Genomic DNA, 18,100 nt, shown 5'->3' on the forward strand with positions numbered 1-18,100 from the left:
TCTCAGACCCCAGGTGAACACTGAGGGTGGATGGTGAGGGACACACGATGGTCAGTGAGAGATATCATGGGGTATCTCAGTCTGCAGGTGAACACTGAGTGTAGATGGTGAGGGACAATCGATGGTCAGTGACAGATATCATGTGGTATCTCAGACCCCAGGTGAACACTGAGGGTAGATGGTGAGGGACACTCGATGGTCAGTGACAGATATCATGGGGTATCTCAGTCCCCAGGTGAACACTGAGTGTAGCTGGTGAGGGACACTCGATGGTCAGTGACAGATATCATGTGGTATCTCAGACCCCAGGTGAACACTGAGTGTAGATGGTGAGGGACACTCAATGGTCAGTGAGAGATATCATGGGGTATCTCAGTCCCCAGGTGAACACTGAGTGTAGATGGTGAGGGACACTCGATGGTCAGTGACAGATATCATGGGGTATCTCAGTCCCCAGGTGAACACTGAGTGTAGATGGTGAGGGATGCACGATGTTCAGTGAGAGATATCATGGGGTATCTCAATCCCCAGGTGAACACTGAGTGTAGATGGTGAGGGATGCACGATGGTCAGTGACAGATATCATGGGGTATCTCAGTCCCCAGGTGAACACTGAGTGTAGATGGTGAGGGATGCACGATGTTCAGTGAGAGATATCATGGGGTATCTCAGTCCCCAGGTGAACACTGAGTGTAGATGGTGAGGGACACTCGATGGTCAGTGACAGATATCATGGTGCATCTCAGTCCCCAGGTGAAAGCTGAGGGTAGATGGTGAGGGACACTCGATGGTCAGTGACAGATATCATGGTGCATCTCAGTCCCCAGGTGAACACTGAGTGTAGATGGTGAGGGACACTCAATGGTCAGTGAGAGATATCATGGGGTATCTCAGTCCCCAGGTGAACACTGAGTGTAGATGGTGAGGGACACTCGATGGTCAGTGACAGATATCATGGGGTATCTCAGTCCCCAGGTGAACACTGAGTGTAGATGGTGAGGGATGCACGATGTTCAGTGAGAGATATCATGGGGTATCTCAGTCCCCAGGTGAACACTGAGTGTAGATGGTGAGGGATGCTCGATGGTCAGTGACAGATATCATGGGGTATCTCAGTCCCCAGGTGAACACTGAGTGTAGATGGTGAGGGATGCACGATGTTCAGTGAGAGATATCATGGGGTATCTCAGTCCCCAGGTGAACACTGAGTGTAGATGGTGAGGGACACTCGATGGTCAGTGACAGATATCATGGTGCATCTCAGTCCCCAGGTGAACGCTGAGGGTAGATGGTGAGGGACACTCGATGGTCAGTGACAGATATCATGGTGCATCTCAGTCCCCAGGTGAACACTGAGTGTAGATGGTGAGGGACACTCAATGGTCAGTGAGAGATATCATGGGGTATCTCAGTCCCCAGGTGAACACTGAGTGTAGATGGTGAGGGACACTCGATGGTCAGTGACAGATATCATGGGGTATCTCAGTCCCCAGGTGAACACTGAGTGTAGATGGTGAGGGATGCACGATGGTCAGTGACAGATATCATGGGGTATCTCAGTCCCCAGGTGAACACTGAGTGTAGATGGTGAGGGATGCACGATGTTCAGTGAGAGATATCATGGGGTATCTCAGTCCCCAGGTGAACACTGAGTGTAGATGGTGAGGGACACTCGATGGTCAGTGACAGATATCATGGTGCATCTCAGTCCCCAGGTGAACACTGAGGGTAGATGGTGAGGGACACTCGATGGTCAGTGAGAGATATCATGGCGTATCGCAGTCACCTGGTGCACACTTCGTGGAGATGGTGAGTGACACTCGATGGTCATTGAGAGATATCATGGGGTATCTTAGTCCCGAGGTGAACACTGAGTGGAGATGGTGAGAGACACTCGATGGTCAGTGAGAGATACCCCATGATATCACTCACTGACCATCGAGTGTCCCTCACCATCTGCACTCAGTGTTCACCCGGGGACTGTCTGTGAGCAGTGAGTTAGAGGGGGTGGCTGAGCTGGGATTGAGATGGAAACCTGGGTTAGAGAAGGAGGAAAGTTTCATTTGGGGGATTTTCACCCCGGGCGGAGAGTGAATCTGAGGTTATTGGTGCTTCGGGGGGTACAAGTCGCTGTGTAACATTAACTGTACTTAATATTAACATTAAACATTTTTCCGTCACTCAGCCGCAGACTCCGCACTCACTGACCCGTGTGAAGATCACACAGTCCTGGACCAGTCCTGGAGGAGCTCGGATTGTGAACTGTATCAGTGCTCTGACGGGGTGAAGTGTGACAATGAACTTGTTCGAGGATGGTACAGATTTAAAAGGTAACGTGAAGGGGAAATTTCAGGTAAACCAGTCGATACGGGCGGAGCAAATGTACAATAGAGAACAGAGTGTGAGTGCAGGACTGAGAACGACAGGGAGAGCGGGATCATCAGTCAGAGCAATGGGGCAGGGAGTGGATACAGGGAAAGGGGAACAAACAGACTCGACAGAGAGAAACAGGGGAATAAAGGGAGATCCACAGGGTACAGGGAATATAGAGCAGGGACAGAGAGTAAACGGAGATACACAGGGTAGAGGGGAATATAGAACAGGGAGAGAGAGTAAAGGGAGATACCCAGGGTAGAGGGAATACAGAACGGGGACAGAGAGTAAAGGGAGATACTCGGGCTCGAGGGGAATACAGAACAGGGACAGAGAGTAAAGGATGGGCCCCAGCTTCCAGTACTTTTTCCCGGTTCCAGTCTCTCTCTCCGTTAAAAGGTTCCATCAGTTCAGGGTCTGACTCTGTGTTTTGTTTCTTCAGTTCTGGTGGATGGAAGATTCCGGAGACTGCTGTCCCAGTCCGTCACTGCTCCACAGATGGCCCAGGCTGGTTAAAGGGTAATTTCAGACTCTCTAATCTCAGATTTACACTCACTGTCCAGCACTGTTCAGATCGCTCACATTCATCAATATTTACAAACCTCATTTCAGGTTCTCATCCCACCGTGGGACAGGGAGAAGTAACGAGGACAGTTTGTTTTACCTGGGCTGGAAATAACTGCGAGAGGAACCGCGAGATAAAAATTAAAAACTGCACCAGTTTCTTCGTTTATGAGTTGGGACCGACGGTCTGTCAAACTGTTTATTGTACAGGTAGATTGCTGTTTATAAATGTCCCAGGAGGGTGACTCTGGGAAGCCCCCGTGTCATCAACAGAAAAATCAAAGTTACTCGAGAACCTCCTTTTTGTCCGGGAAACATTGAATAAATGAACTGAAACACAAAGTGAACTTTTCACCAATACTGAAGGACACGGAATCACAGGCTGCTGTCCGTCTCCATCGGAACTTTGTTCCCTGCAGGGCCCACGGGTCACGATAGGCCCCGAGTGTATCACTGGACACCCCACACTCCCTCTCCAGGGCCCGCGGGTCACGATAGGCCCCGAGTGTATCACTGGACACCCCACACTCCCTCTCCAGGGCCCACGGGTCACGATAGGCCCCGACTGTATCACTGGACACCCCACACTCCCTCTCCAGGGCCCACGGGTCACGATAGGCCCCGAGTGTATCACTGGACACCCCACACTCCCTCTCCAGGGCCCAACGGGATGTAATTAATGGGTGGAGTGGGATGTAGTGACTGAGGGGAGTGGGATGTAGTGACTGAGAGGAGTGGGATGTAATGACGGAGGGGATTGGGATGTCGTGACTGAGGGGAGTGGGATGTAATGACTGAGGGGAGTGGGATGTAATGACTGAGGGGAGTGGGAGGTAGTGACTGTGGAGAGTGGAATGTAGTGACAGCGGGGATTGGGATGTAGGGACCGAGGGGAGTGCGATGTAGTGACTGAGATGAGTGTGATGTAATGACTGAGGGGAGTGGGATGCAGTGATTGAGGGGAGTGAGATGTCGAGACTGAGGGGAGTGGGATGTAATGACTGGGGGGAGTGGGATGTAGTGACTGAGGGGAGTGGGATGCAGTGACTGAGGGGATTGGATATAGTGACTGAGGGGAGTGGGATGTAGTGACTGACGGGAGTGGGATGTAATTACTGAGGGGAGTGGGATGTAGCTACTGAGGGGAGTGGGTTGTCGAGACTGAGGGAAGTGGCATGTAGTGATTGAGTGGAGTGCGATTTAGTGATTGAGGGGGTGGGATTTAATGATTGCGGGGAGTGGGAGGTAGTGACTGAGGTGATTGGATGTAGTGACGGAGGGGAGTGGGATGTAGTGCCTGAGGGGAGTGGGAGTCAGTGACTGAGCAGACTGAGATATAGTGATTGAGGGGAGTGGGATGTGGTGACTGAGGGGAGTGGGATGTAGTGACTGAGGGGAATGGGATGTAATGAGTGAGTGGAGTCTGTTGTAGTGAGTGTGGGGAGAGGGATGCAGCTATTGAGGGGAGTGGGATGTTGAGCCTGAGGGGAGTGGGTTATTTTGAATGAGGGGAATGAGATATAGTGATTGAGGCGAGTGGGATGTAGTGACTACGAGGAATGTAATATAATGATTGAGGGGAGTGGGATATGGTGATTGAGGGAGTGGGATGGAGTAGCTGAGGGGAGTGGCATCAGGAGACCGAGGATAGTGGGATGTAGTGACTGAGGGGAGTGGGATGTAGTGACTGAGGGGAGTGGGATGCAGTTACTGAGGGGTGTGGGTTGTAGTGACTGAGGGTAGTGGGATGGAGTGACTGAGGGGAGTGGGAGGCAGAATGAGACGAGTATGATATTGTAACTGAGGGGAGTGGGACGTAGTCACTGAGGGGAGTGGGATGTAGTGACTGAGGGGAGTGGGATGTCGTGACTGAGGGGAGTGTGATATAGTGACTGAGGGGAGTGGGATGTAGTGACTGAGGGGAGTGGGATGTAGTGACCGGGGGAGTGGGATGCAGAATGAGACGAGTATGATATTGTAACTGAGGGGAGTGGGACGTAGTTATTGAGGGGAGTGTGTTGTAGTGACAGTGGGGAGTGGGATGTCGTGACTGAGATGAGTTGGATGTTGTGACTCAGGGGAGTAGGACGTCGTGATTGAGGGGAGTGGGATGTAATGAATGAGGGGAGTGGGATGTAATGAATGAGGGGAGTGGGGTGGAGTGATGAGGGGAGTGGGATATATTGACTGCGCGAAGTTGAATGGAGTGACTGAGGGGAGTGGGATGGAGTGCTTGAGGGGAGTGGGATGGAGTGCTTGAGGGGAGTGGGATGTATTGACTTAAGGGAGTGGGGTTTAGTGACTGAGGGGACTGGGATGCAGAGACTGAGTTGAGTGTGATGCATTGACTGAGGGGAGTCGGATGTAGTGATTGAGTGGGAGGGGTTTAGTGACTGAGGGGACTGGGATTTCATGAATGAGAGGAGTGGGATGTAGTGACTAAGGGGAGTGGGATGTAGTGACTAAGGGGAGTGGGATGTAGTGACTAAGGGGAGTGGGATGTAGTGACTAAGGGGAGTGGGATGTAGTTACTGAGGGGAGTGGGATGTAGTTACTGAGGGGAGTGGGATGTAGAGTCTGAGGGGTGTGGGATGTATGGTTGAGGGCAGTGGTTTGTAGTGACTGAGGATAGTGGGATGTAGTCACTCAGGGGAGTGGGATGTAGTGACTGAAAGGAGTGGCATGTAGTGACTGAGGGGGAGGGGTGTACTGACTGAGGGGAGTGGGATGTAATGTCTGAGGCGAGTGGGGTATACTGACTGAGGGGATTGAGATGTAGCGACTGAAGAGAGAGGGGTGTAGTGTCTGAGGGGAGTGGAGTATAGTGACTGAGGGGATTGGGATGTACTGACTGAAAGGAGTGCGATGTAGTGACTGAGGGGAGTGGGATGTAGTGACTGAGGTGAGTGGAGTATAGTGACTGAGGGGATTGGGATGTAGCGACTGAGGAGAGAGGGATGCAGTGACTGAGGGGAGTGGGATGTAGTGACTGAGGGGAGTGGGATGTAGTGTCTGAGGGGAGTGCGATATAGTGACTGAGGGGAGTGCGATATAGTGACTGAGGGGAGTGCGATATAGTGACTGAGGGGAGTGGGATGTACTGACTGAGAGGAGTGGGATGTAGTGACTGAGGGGAGTGTGATCTAGTGTCTGAGGGCAGCAGGATGTAGTGTCTGAGGGGATTGGGATGGAGTGACTGAGGGGAGTGGGATTGGAGTATTATGGGTTATATTAAGACAGGTGTCTGCCATTCTCCAGACTCCAGTACCAGCCCGTGAATGAGTGGACTGCGATGTAGTGAGTGAGGATTGTGGGATGTAGTGACTGAGGGGATTGGGATGTGGTGACTGAGGGGAATGGGATCTAGTGAGGGAGGGGAGATGGATATAGTGCCTGAGAGAGTGGGATGTAGTGACAGAGGAGAGTGGGATGCAGTGTCTGAGTGGAGTGGGTGGGAGTGACTGAGGGCAGTGGAATGTCGTTGCTGAGCTGAGTGGGATGTAGTGAGGGAGGAGAGTTGCTTGCTAAGATTGAGGGGAAAGGGATGTAAATGACTGAGGGGAGTGGGATGTATTGACTGAGGGGAGTGGGATGTATTGACTGAGGGGAGTGGGATGTATTGACTGAGGGGAGTGGGATGTAGTGACTTAGGGGAGAGGGATGTTATGATTGAGGGGAATGAGATGTCTTGACTGGGGGAGCTGGAAGTAGTGACTGAGAGGTGTGATGTGTAGTGACTGAGGGGAGTGGGATTTAATGTCTGAGGGGAGTGGGATGTGGACATTGCGGGAAGTGGGATGTATTGACTGAGCGGAATGGGGTGAAGTGACTGAGGGGAGTCGGATGTCGTGACTAAGAGGAGTGGGATGTAGTGACTGAGGGGAGTGGGATTGAGTGTCTGAGGGAAGTGGGATTGGATGATTATGAGTTATATTAAGACCAGTGTCTTCCATTCTCCGGACTCCAGTACCAGCCCGATGACCTGTCCGTGTGTTCTCCACTCCTGCACTCTCCCATGTTTCTGTCCGTTTATTACAGATCCAGAGACATCCACAAGTCAGGGACCCGAGGAACAAACGACTCGAGAATCCGCTGAGAGTCCGTCCTCTATCCCAGCGGGGTCTGCAGACTCAGGTATCAGTCTCGTGGGTTCATTCAAACAGACTCTTCACCCAATGAGACTACTGAAATGCTCAGTCCCTGAGAATCATCCAGTCTCGAGCAGAGGGGAGTGGAAAGTAGTGATTGAGGGTATTTGGGGGTGGATACTGAGGGGAATGGGATGTAGATACTGAGGAGAATGTGATGTAATGATTGAGTGGAATGAGATGGAGATACTGAGGGGAGTGGGATGCAGTGAATGAGGGGAATGGGATGTAGACACTGAGGGGAGTGGGATGCAGTGAATGAGGGGAATGGGATGTAGACACTGAGGGGAGTGGGATGCAGTGAATGAGGGGAATGGGATGTAGACACTGAGGGGAGTGGGATGTAGTGACTGAGGGGAGTGGGATGTAGATAATGTGGGGAGTTGGATGTCGTGACTGAGGGGAGTGGGATGTTGTGAGTGAGCGGAGTGGGATGAAGTGACTCAGGGGTGTGGGATGTAGTGACTCAGGGGAATGGGATGTAGTGACTGAGGGGAGTGGGAAGTAGTGTCTGAGGGGAGTGGAATGTAGTGAGTGAGGGGAGTGGGATGTAGTGAATGAGGGGAGTGGGATGTAGTGTCTGAGGGGAGTGGAATGTAGTGAGTGAGGGGAATGGGATGTAGTGACTGAGGGGAGTGGGAAGTAGTGTCTGAGGGGAGTGGAATGTAGTGAGTGAGGGGAGTGGGATGTAGTGAATGAGGGGAGTGGAATGTAGTGAGTGAGGGGAGTGGGATGTAGTGAATGAGGGGAGTGGGATGTAGTGACTCAGGGGAGTGGGAGGTAGTGGCTTAGGGGAGTGGGATTGAATGATTATGGGTTATATTAAGACCTGTGTCTCCCATACTCCACACATCAGTACGAGCCCGATGACCTGTCCGTGTGTTCTCCACTCCTGCACTCTCCCATGTTTCTGTCCCTTTATTACAGATCCAGAGACATCCACAAGTCAGAGACCCGAGGAACAAACGACTCTAGAATCCGCTGAGAGTCCGTCCTCTATCCCAGCGGGGTCTCCAGACTCAGGTATCAGTCTTGTGGGTTCATTCAAACAGACTCTTCACCCAATGTGACTCCTGAAATGCTCAGTCCCTGAGAATCATCCAGTCTCAAACAGAGGGGAGTGGGATGTAATGACTGAGGGGAGTGGGATGTACAGGCTGAGGGGAGTGTGATGTAGTGACTGAGGGGATTGGGATGTAATGACTGAGGGGAGTGGGATGTAGTTACTGAGGGGAGTGGGATATAGTGACGGAGGGGACTGGGAGGTAGATACTGAGGGGAGTGGGATGTAGTGACGGAGGGGACTGGGAGTTAGATACTGAGGGGAGTGGGATGTCGTGACGGAGGGGACTGGGAGGTAGATACTGAGCGGTGTTGGTTGTCGTGACTGAGGGCAGTTGGATGTAGATATTGAGGGGAGTGGGATGTGGAGACTGAGGGGAGTGGGATGTAGATACTGAGGGGAGTGGGATGTAGATATTCAGGGGAGTGAGATGTCGAGACCGAGGGGAGTGGGATGTGGTGACGGAGGGGAGTGGGATGTCGTGACTGAGGGGAGTGGGATGTCGTGACTGAGGGGAATGGGAAGTAGTGTCTGAGGGGAGTGGGATGTAGTGACTGAGGGGAGTGGGATGTAGTGACTCAGGGGAGTGGGATGTAGTGACTTAGCGGAGTGGGATTGAATGATTATGGGTTATATTCAGACCGGTGTCTCCCATTCTCCACACATCAGTACGAGCCCAGTGACCTGTCCGTGTGTTCTCCACTCCTGCACTCTCCCATGTTTCTGTCCGTTTATTACAGATCCAGAGACATCCACAAGTCAGGGACCCGAGGAACAAACGACTCGAGAATCCGCTGAGAGTCCGTCCTCTATCCCAGCGGGGTCTCCAGACTCAGGTATCCGTCTTGTGGGTTCATTCAAACAGACTCTTCACCCAATGTGACTCCTGAAATGCTCAGTCCCTGGGAATCATCCAGTCTCAAACAGAGGGGAGTGGGATGTAGTGACTGAGGGGAGTGAGATGTAGTGACTGAGGGGAGTGGGATGTAGTGACTGAGGGGAGTGAGATGTAGTGACTGAGGGGAGTGGGATGTAGTTACTGAGGGGATTGGGATGTAATGACTGAGGGGAGTGGGATGTAGTTACTGAGGGGAATGGAAAATAGTGATTGAGTGGAGTGGGAGGTAGATACTGAGCGGAGTGGGGTGTAATGATTGCGGGGAGTGGGATACAGTGACTGAGGGGAGTTGGATGTCGTGACTGAGGGGGTGGGATTTAGTGACCGAGGAGAGTGGGTTGTAGTGTCTGAGGGGAGTGGGTTGTAGTTACTGAGGGGAGTGGGATATAGATACTGAGGTGAGTGGAATGTAGTGATGGAGGGGACTGGCAGGTCGATACTGAGGGGAGTGGGATGTAGTTACTGAGGGTAGTGGGATTTAGTGACTGAGGGGATTGGTATGTAGATATTTGTGGGAGTGGGATGTAGATACTAAGGGGAGTGAGACGTCGATATTGAGGGGAGTGGGGTGCAGATATTGAGGTGAGTGAGATGTGGTGACTGAGGGGAGTGGGTTGTAGATACTGCGGGGAGTGCAATGTAGTGACTGAGGGGACTGGGAGGTAGATACTCAGCGGTGTTGGTTGTCGTGACTGAGGGGAGTTGGATGTAGATATTGAGGTGAGTGAGATGTGGAGACTGAGGGGAGTGGGATGTAGATACTGAGGGGAGTGGGATGTAGATATTCAGGGGAGTGAGATGTCGAGACCGAGGGGAGTGAGATGTGGTGACGGAGGGGACTTGGATGTAGATACTGAGGGGAGTGGGATGTAGTGACTGAGGGGAGTGGGATGTTGTGACTCAGGGGAGTGGGATTCAGTGACTGAGGGTGTGGGATGTAGTGACTGAGGGGAGTGGGATGTCGTGACTCAGGGGAGTGGGATTCAGTGACTGAGGTTGTGGGATGTAGTGACTGAGGGTGTGGGATGTAGTGACTGAGGGGAGTGGGATGTAGCGCCTGAGGGGAGTGGGATGTAGTGACTGAGGGGAGTGGGATGTAGTGACTGAGTGGAGTGGGATGTAGAAAGTGGGTGGAGTGAGATGTAGTGACTGAGGGTAGTAAGATGTAGTGACTGAGGGGAGTGGGATGTAGTGACTGAGGGGAGTGGGATGTAGTGACTGAGGGGAGTGGGATGCGGTGACTGAGGGGAGTGGGATGCGGTGACTGAGGGGAGTGAGATGAAGTCACTGAGGGGAGTGGGATGTAGTGACTGAGCGGAGTGGGATGGAGAGACTGAGGGGAGTGGGATGTAGTGATTGAGGGGAGTGGGATGCAGTGTCTGAGGGGAGTGGGATGTAGTCACTGAGGGCAGTGAGATGAAGTCACTGAGGGGAGTGGGATGTAGTGACTGAGGGGAGTGGGATGTAGTGATTGAGGGGAGTGGGATGCAGTGTCTGAGGGGAGTGGGATGTAGTGTCTGAGGGGAGTGGGTTTTTGTGACTGAGTGGAGTGGGATGTAGTGTCTGAGGGGAGTGGGATGTAGTATCTGAGGGGAGTGGGATGCAGTGTCTGAGGGGAGTGGGATGCAGTGACAGAGGAGAGTGGGATGCAGTGACTGAGGGGAGTGGGATGCAGTGACTGAGGGGAGTTGGATGCAGTGACTGAGGGGAGTGGGATGCAGTGACTGAGGGGAGTGGGATGCAGTGAATGAGGGGAGTGGGATGCAGTGACTGAGGGGAGTGGGATGCCGTGACTGAGGGGAGTGGGATGCCGTGACTGAGGGGAGTGGGATGTCGTGACTGAGGGGAGTGGGATGTCGTGTCTATGGGGAGTGGGATGTTGTGACTGAGGGGAATGGGATGTCGTGACTGAGGGGAGTGGGATGTCGTTACTGAGGGGTGTCAGATGTAGTTACTGAGGGGTGTGGGATGTATTGACTGAGAGGAGTGGGATATGGTGATTGAGTGGAGTGGGATATCGTTACTGCATGGAATGGGATGTACTGACTGAGGGGAGCGAATTGCATGATTTTTCGTTATGTTAAGACCGGTGTCTGCCATTCTGTCTCTCTCTCCTGTTCTCTCTCTCCTTTTTTCTCTTTCACTCCTGTTGTCTCTCTCTCTCTCTCTCCTGTTCTCTCTAATTTCTGTTGTCTCTTTCTCTCCTGTTCTCCCGCTCTCCTGGTCTCTCTCTCTCCTGTTCTCTCTCTCTCCTGTTCTATCTTTCACTCCTGTTCCCTGTCCATCCTTTTGTCTCTCTCTCTCTCTTGTTCTTTCTCTCTCCTGTTCTCTCTCTTTCCTCTTCTCTCTTTCACTCCTGTTCTCTCTTTCTCTTGTTCTCCCTCTCTCCTATTCGCTCTCTCTTCACTGTTCTTTCTCTCTCTCTGCTGTCTCCTGTTATCTCTGTGTCTCCTGTTCTCTTTCACTCCTGTTCTCTCTCTCCTGTTCTCTCTCTCTTGTTCTCTGTATCCCCTGTTCGCTCTCTCTTTCCTGTTCTCTCTCTCACTCTCCTGTTCCCTCTCTTTCCTGTTCTCTCTCTCTCTCTCTCCTGTTCTCTTTCATTCCTGTTCTCTCTCCCTTTCCTGTTCTCTCTCTCCTGTTATCTCTCTCTCCTGTACTCTCTCTCTTTCCTGTTCTTCCTCTCTCTCTCTTGTTCTCTCTCTCTCCTCTGTTCTCATTCTCTCTCTCCTGTTCTCCCTCTCCTCTTTTCTCTCTCACTCTCCTGTTCTCTCTCTCTTTCCTGTTCTCTCTCTCTCCTGTTCTCTCTCACTCCTGTTCTCTCTCTCCAGTTTTCTCTCACTCCTGTTCTCTCGCTCTCTCCTGTTCTATCTCTCACTCCTGTTCTCTCTCTCCAGTTTTCTCTCACTCCTGTTCTCTCGCTCTCTCCTGTTCTATCTCTCACTCCTGTTCTCTCTCTCCAGTTTTCTCTCACTCCTGTTCTCTCGCTCTCTCCTGTTCTATCTCTCTCTCCTGTTCTCTCTCACTCCTGTTCTCTCTCACTCCTGTTCTCTCTCTCCAGTTTTCTCTCACTCCTGTTCTCTCGCTCTCTCCTGTTCTATCTCTCGCTCCTGTTCTCTCTCTCTATTGTTCTCTCTCTCTCCTCTCTCATTTCTGTTCTCTCTCTCTCTCCTGTTCTCCCTCTCTCCTGTTCTCTCTCTCTCGCCTGTTCTATCTTTCACTCCTGTTCTCTCTCTATCCTGTTCTCTCTCTCTCTTCTCTCTTTCTCCTCTCCTCTCTTTCAGTCTTGTTCTTTCTCTCTCTTGTTCTCTCTCCTGTTCGCTCTCTCTGCTTTTCTCTGTCTCCTGTTATCTCTCTCACTCCTGTTCTCTTTCACTCTTGTTCTCTCTCTTCTGTTCTCTCTCTCTTGTTCTCTCTATCTCCTGTTCGATCTCTCTTTCCTGTTCTCTTTCTCTCACTTTCCTGTTCCCTCTCTCTCCTGTTCTCTCTCTTCTGTTTTCTCTTTCAATTCTGTTCTCTCTCTCCTGTTCTCTCTCTCTCCTGTACTCTCTCTCTCCTGTTCTCTCTCTCTCCTGTTCTCTCTACATTTCCTGTTCTCTCTCCCTTTCCTGTTCTCTCTCTCTCTCCTGTTCTCTCTCTCTTTCCTGTTCTCTCTCTCCTTCTCTTTCTCTCTCTCCTTCTCTTTCTCTCTCTCCTTCTCTTTCTCTCTCTCCTTCTCTTTCTCTCTCTCCTCTGTTCTCACTCTCTCTCCTGTTCTCTCTCCCTCTCTCTCCTGTTCTCCCTCTCCTCTGTTCTCTCTCACTCTCCTGTTCCACCTCTCTCTCCTGTTGTCTCTCTCTCTCTCCTGTTCTCTCTCACTCCTGTTCTCTCTCTCCTGTTTTCTCTCTCTGCTATTCTCTCTCTCTCTCTCCTGTTCTTTCTCTCTCCTGTTTTCTCTCTCTCCTGTTTTCTCTCTCTCCTGTTCTCTCTCTCTCCTGTTCTCTCTCTCTCTCCTGTTCTCTCTCTCTCTCCTGTTCTCTCCCTCTCTCTCCTGTTTACTCTCTCCTGTTCTCTCTCTCTCTCCTGTTCTCTCTCTCCTGTTCTCTCTCTCTCTCTCCTGTTCTCTCTCTCTCTCTCTCCTGTTCTTTCTCTCCTGTCCTCCCTCTCTCCTGTTCTCTCTCTCCTCATCTCGCCCTCTCTCCTATTCTCTCTCTCTCCCGTTCTATCTCTCTCTCCTTTTCTCTCTCTCTGTTCTCTCTCTTTCTTCAGTTCTCTCTCTCTCCTGTTCGCTCTCTCTCCTCTCGTCGCTCTCTCCTGTTCTCTCTCTCTCCTGTTCTCTCTCTCTCTCCTATTTCTCTCTCTCCTGTTCTCTCTCTCTCTCTCTCCTGTTCTCTCTCTCTCTCCTGTTCTCTCTCTCTCTCCTGTTCTCTCTTTCTCCTATTTCTCTCTCTCCTGTTCTCTCTCTCTCCTGTTCTCCTCCCTCTCCATCAATCATTCAGACTCCCGGTGAAATTCCTATTATTTTTATTTGACCCTTTCAGACTCTGGGACTGCTTTGGGATCTGATGACCCTCCATCCACACCTCTGGAATCTCCGGACTCTCAGACGGACTCTGACGAATGTAAGAGCACTGTAGTCTCATCAATTCGGGGAGATTAGATCCCTCCTTCTGTATTAGTCTGGGGCAAATATATCGGGGCAGAGTCTCTGGAAACAGGTGTGTGATCGTCCTGTGCAGGACCTCCCGTCACTGTCAGTCTCTGTCTTTGCCTTTTCGATGCCGACAGATTGAAAGTTGCTGTCACTTGAATTCATTGTGTGTAAAATCATTGGGGAAAGACGCAAATATATCCTGCTGTTTCTCCAATATTTCCTGAGCTTTTATCTCATGTCCCTCTCTCTGACTCTCTCACTGCGCATATCTCTCTGTCTATCGCTCTCTCTCTCTCTCACTGTCTCTCTCTCTCTGTCACTCTAATTTATGGCTCTCGCTGATTTTATCTTTCTTTCTCTCCCTCTCTATGTATATATTTCTCTGTCTCTTTCTTCAACTGTCTCACTCTCACTCTCTTTTTATCTGTATCGCTCTTTGTCTCTCTCTCTCTATGTATCTCGCTCGCTCTCTGTGTCTCTCTTTCTCTCTCTCTTTTGCTTTGTCGCTCTCTCTCTCTCTGTCTCTCCCTCTCACTCTCTCTCTTTTACTCTCTCTGTCTATCTGAGAGGCAGAGAAAAGGAGAGAGAGAAAAGAGCAGAGGGAGAATAAAAGTGCTATAGGGGGAGGGGACAAGGGGGTGAGAGAGAAGGAGCAAGGAGGGGAGAGAATGACAATACAGAGAGGGTAGAACGGAGACAAGAGGGGTGAGATAAAGAGAGAATAAAAGAGATAGAGAGAGAGGGAAAGGAAAGAGGGGATGAGAAAATGGAGGAAAGAGAGGGGAGTGAGAATTGTAAATCCATCCCGTTCCCTACGCTAAACTCTCCGAGGGTTTTAACCTGGTGAAGTTGTCTCTCTTGTCTTTAGATATTGAATACTATCCGTGTGATTTGAAGATCTCTTCGATGGGAGATATCGATGCTGAAACACTGAAGGACATTGTGGAGAAGGTGAGAGGCTGAACTGGACTGAGGGCAAACACGGGGAACAGCAATTCCTCCCTCTCACTGTCTGAATTCACTGATGGCATCGTGTGACCCAGACCTGGGGGACAGAGCAGCTCGAGGGGCTGAATGGCCTCCTCCTGTTTCTGTGCAACAGGCTCGAGGGGCTGAATGGCCTCCTCCTGTTTCTGTGCAACAGGCCCGAGGGGCTGAATGGCCTCCTCCTGTTCCTGTGTAACAGGCTCGAGGGGCTGAATGGGCCTCCTCCTGTTCCTGTGGAACAGGCTCAAGGGGCTGAATGGCCTCCTCCTGTTCCTGAGCCTCGACAGGTGAGTGAAGGGAGGGGCACCGTCAGAGCCCAGCCCCGTTTATCTGACCTGCTCACAGGCCCACTTTCCAACAGGGGATTGTGGGAACAATCTGGGCCCTGAATCACCTCACACTGCTCTCCGGGGTCAAACTCACTGAGGGGAGGGTCATCTCTCTCCCTAACCCTCTCTCTCGTTCTCCGGGGTCAAACTCACTGAGGGGAGGGTCATCTCTCTCTCGAACTCTCTCTCGCTCTCCGGGGTCAAACTCACTGAGGGGAGGGTCATCTCTCTCTCTCTCTCTCGCTCTCCGGGGTCAAACTCACTGAGGTGAGGGTCATCTCTCTCTCTCACTCTCACTCTCTCTCTCTCCTGGGCCCAAACTCACTGAGGGGAGGGTCATCTCTCTCTCTCTCGCTCTCTCCTGGGCCCAAACTCACTGAGGTGAGGTTCATCTCTCTCTCTCTAACTCTCTCTCTCGCTCTCTCCTGGGCCCAAACTCAATGAGGGGAGGGTCATCACTCTCTCTCTCTTTCTCTCCTGGGCCCAAACTCACTGAGGGGAGGGTCATCTCTCTCTCTCTCTCTCTCTAACTCTCTCTCTCACTCTCCTGGGCCCAAACTCACTGAGGGGAGGGTCATCTCTCTCTCTGTGTCTCTCTCTTTATCCCCATCTCTCTATTTTTCTCTAACTCTCTCTCTTTCTCGATCCCCATCTCTCTCTATTTCTCTCTAACTCTCTCTATCTCCCTCTATCCCCATCTCTCTCTCTATCCCTCTAACTCTCTCTCTCTATCTCTCTCTTTCCCCTCTATCTCTCTCTCTTCAACCCCACCCTTGCTGAAACACTCACCCTTTCTCCTATCTCTCTCCCCGTCTATCTCTCTCTATCTCTCCCCCTCTATCTTTCTCTCTCTATTTCTATCTCTCTATATCTATCTCTATCTCTCTATCCCTATCCCTATCTCTCTCTCTCTCTCTCTCCCCCCTCTATCTCTCTCTTCACCCCCCACCCTTGCTGTAACACTCACCCTTTCTCCTATCTCTATCTCTCTATCTCCCTCTCTCCCCCTCTATCTCTCTCTCTTCCCCCTCTCTCTCTCTCCCCCTCTATCTCTCTCTCTTCGCCCCCCACCCTTGCTGTAACACTCATTCTTTCTCCTATCTCTCTCTCTCTATCTCTCTCTCTCTATCTCTCTCCCCCCTCTATCTCTATCTCTCTCCCCCTCTCTCTCTCTCCCCCTCTATCTCTCTCTCTTCACCCCCCACCCTTGCTGTAACACTCATCCTTTCTCCTATCTCTCTCTCTATCTCTCTCCCCCCTCTATCACTATCTCTCACCCCCTCTATCTCCCTCTCTCCCCCTCTATCTCCCTCTCTCCCCCTCTATCTCCCTCTCTCCCCCTCTATCTCCCTCTCTCCCCCTCTATCTCTCTCTCTCTCTCTCTCTCCCCCTCTATCTCTCTCTCTTCACCCCCCACCCTTGCTGTAACACTCACCCTTTCTCCTATCTCTCTCTCTCTCTATATCTCTCCCCCCTCTATCTCCCTCTCTCCCCCTCTATCTCTCTCTCTTCAGCCCCCACCCTTGCTGTAACACTCACCCTTTCTCCTATCTCTATCTCTCTCTCTCTTCCCTCTCTCTCTCTCTCTCTCCCCCCCTCTCTCTCTCTCTTCATCCCCCACCCTTGCTGTAACACTCACCCTTTCTCCTATCTCTATCTCTCTCTCTCTCTTCCCTCTCTCTCTCTCTCTCTCCCCCCCTCTATCTCTCTCTCTTCACCCCCCACCCTTGCTGTAACACTCACCCTTTCTCCTATCTCTATCTCTCTCTCTCTCTTCTCTCTCCCCCCCTCTCTCTCTCCCCCTCTCTCTCTCTCTTCCCCCCACCCATGCTGTAACACTCACCCTTTCTCCTATCTGCCCTGTAGGTCCAGCTGTTTCTCCAGGAGCAATCCTCGGACCTGGAGGTCCGTTTGCCCCCGGGAGGCGGTCAGTGTTCGGTTGTGGACCCTGATGAAGAATGAAGGGGAGGGAGCGTGTCCACGAGAGCCCGCGATCCCCTCTCCGTGTGTTTTACAGCCTCGCCCGATAACCACTCTGCCTGACCCTCGCCTCGCTTAACCCAAGGAAACTCTCAGCAAAGGGTTAATCTGTAACTAGACGTGTGCTGATGTTATCCCACTAATGTTATCCCTCTTTATACTGCAGGAGTGGGGGAGCTTTGTGCCTTTGTTTTATTAAATAGTGAAAGGACCATCCCATTTTCAAGTCGTGACCACTGGACTGTTGAACGGAGACTGACCCTCCAGGTCTGGCCCGTTTCAGGATGAAGTGATCTCCAGCTTAACGAGGGAATTTAATGAAAGACCTCCCATTGTGTGCGGGTCCCTGAGCTTCAGGGAGTGTGAGCACTGAGAACGGGCACAAGGACAACAGTCAGTCCTTGCAAAAGGAGAACCCCCGGGGAGATTTCATCTCTCTAATCGGGGTTTGTGTAGAATGGGGGAATTAGCCGGTGATGGTCACTACAGAATCAAAGACAAACTTATAGCTAAAGCTTTTATTTGGTAGAATAGCAATTATGTGTGAAAAGAGCGCCATATTTGACAAGATAATGAAGTGAGGGAGTGAAACCGATCTGATGAGTCCAATGGAAACAGTAATGAAACGAGCTTTATTAACTGAGGTTATTGACCAGGGCCAGGTCCAGGGAGACGCTCCTTATACGGAGTTATATTCCCGAGAACGTGGAAAGCAGGGTCTTTACATCGTGACTCACGTCAATCAGTGGAAGTGCTGTAAAATGACCCGTTAGTCATGTAAAGATGTGAAACTACACACACGCGAGCAAGACATGATCAGGGCTGTGTAGCTTCCCACTGAGGGACAGTCAGAGAAGGAAACCTGGAGCTCAGGAGGGGATCAAACAAAACGTGTCAGACGGTAATGAGGATTTGGATTGCAAGGGTTTGATGGGTCTGAAGACTGAGCTCAGAGCTTTACTCTGTATCTAAACCTGTATCTGCCTGGGAGTGTTTGATGGGACAGTGTAGAGGGAGCTTTACTCTGTATCTAAACCTGTACCTGCCCTGGGAGTGTTTGATGGGACAGTGCAGAGGGAGCTTTACTCTGGATCTAAACCTGTACCTGCCCTGGGAGTGTTTGATGGG

At 51.3% G+C, this 18,100-nt stretch overlaps 1 protein-coding gene across 1 annotated transcript; it reads left to right on the forward strand.

Annotated features, from left to right (window-relative positions):
• Window positions 1-2,296: 2,296 nt before the first annotated feature.
• LOC137310407 (serine-rich 25 kDa antigen protein-like) lies at window positions 2,297-17,550 on the forward strand. Its single transcript, XM_067978244.1, has 7 exons — window positions 2,297-2,330; window positions 6,976-7,071; window positions 8,013-8,108; window positions 8,889-8,984; window positions 13,564-13,644; window positions 14,545-14,627; window positions 16,859-17,550. The coding sequence occupies exons 1-7, from the start codon at window positions 2,297-2,299 to the stop codon at window positions 16,952-16,954; spliced, it is 582 nt and encodes a 193-aa protein (XP_067834345.1). The 3' UTR covers window positions 16,955-17,550.
• Window positions 17,551-18,100: the final 550 nt, after the last annotated feature.

The sequence above is a fragment of the Heptranchias perlo genome, unplaced genomic scaffold, assembly GCF_035084215.1.
Source record: "Heptranchias perlo isolate sHepPer1 unplaced genomic scaffold, sHepPer1.hap1 HAP1_SCAFFOLD_254, whole genome shotgun sequence".
Taxonomy (NCBI): Eukaryota; Metazoa; Chordata; class Chondrichthyes; order Hexanchiformes; family Hexanchidae; genus Heptranchias; species Heptranchias perlo.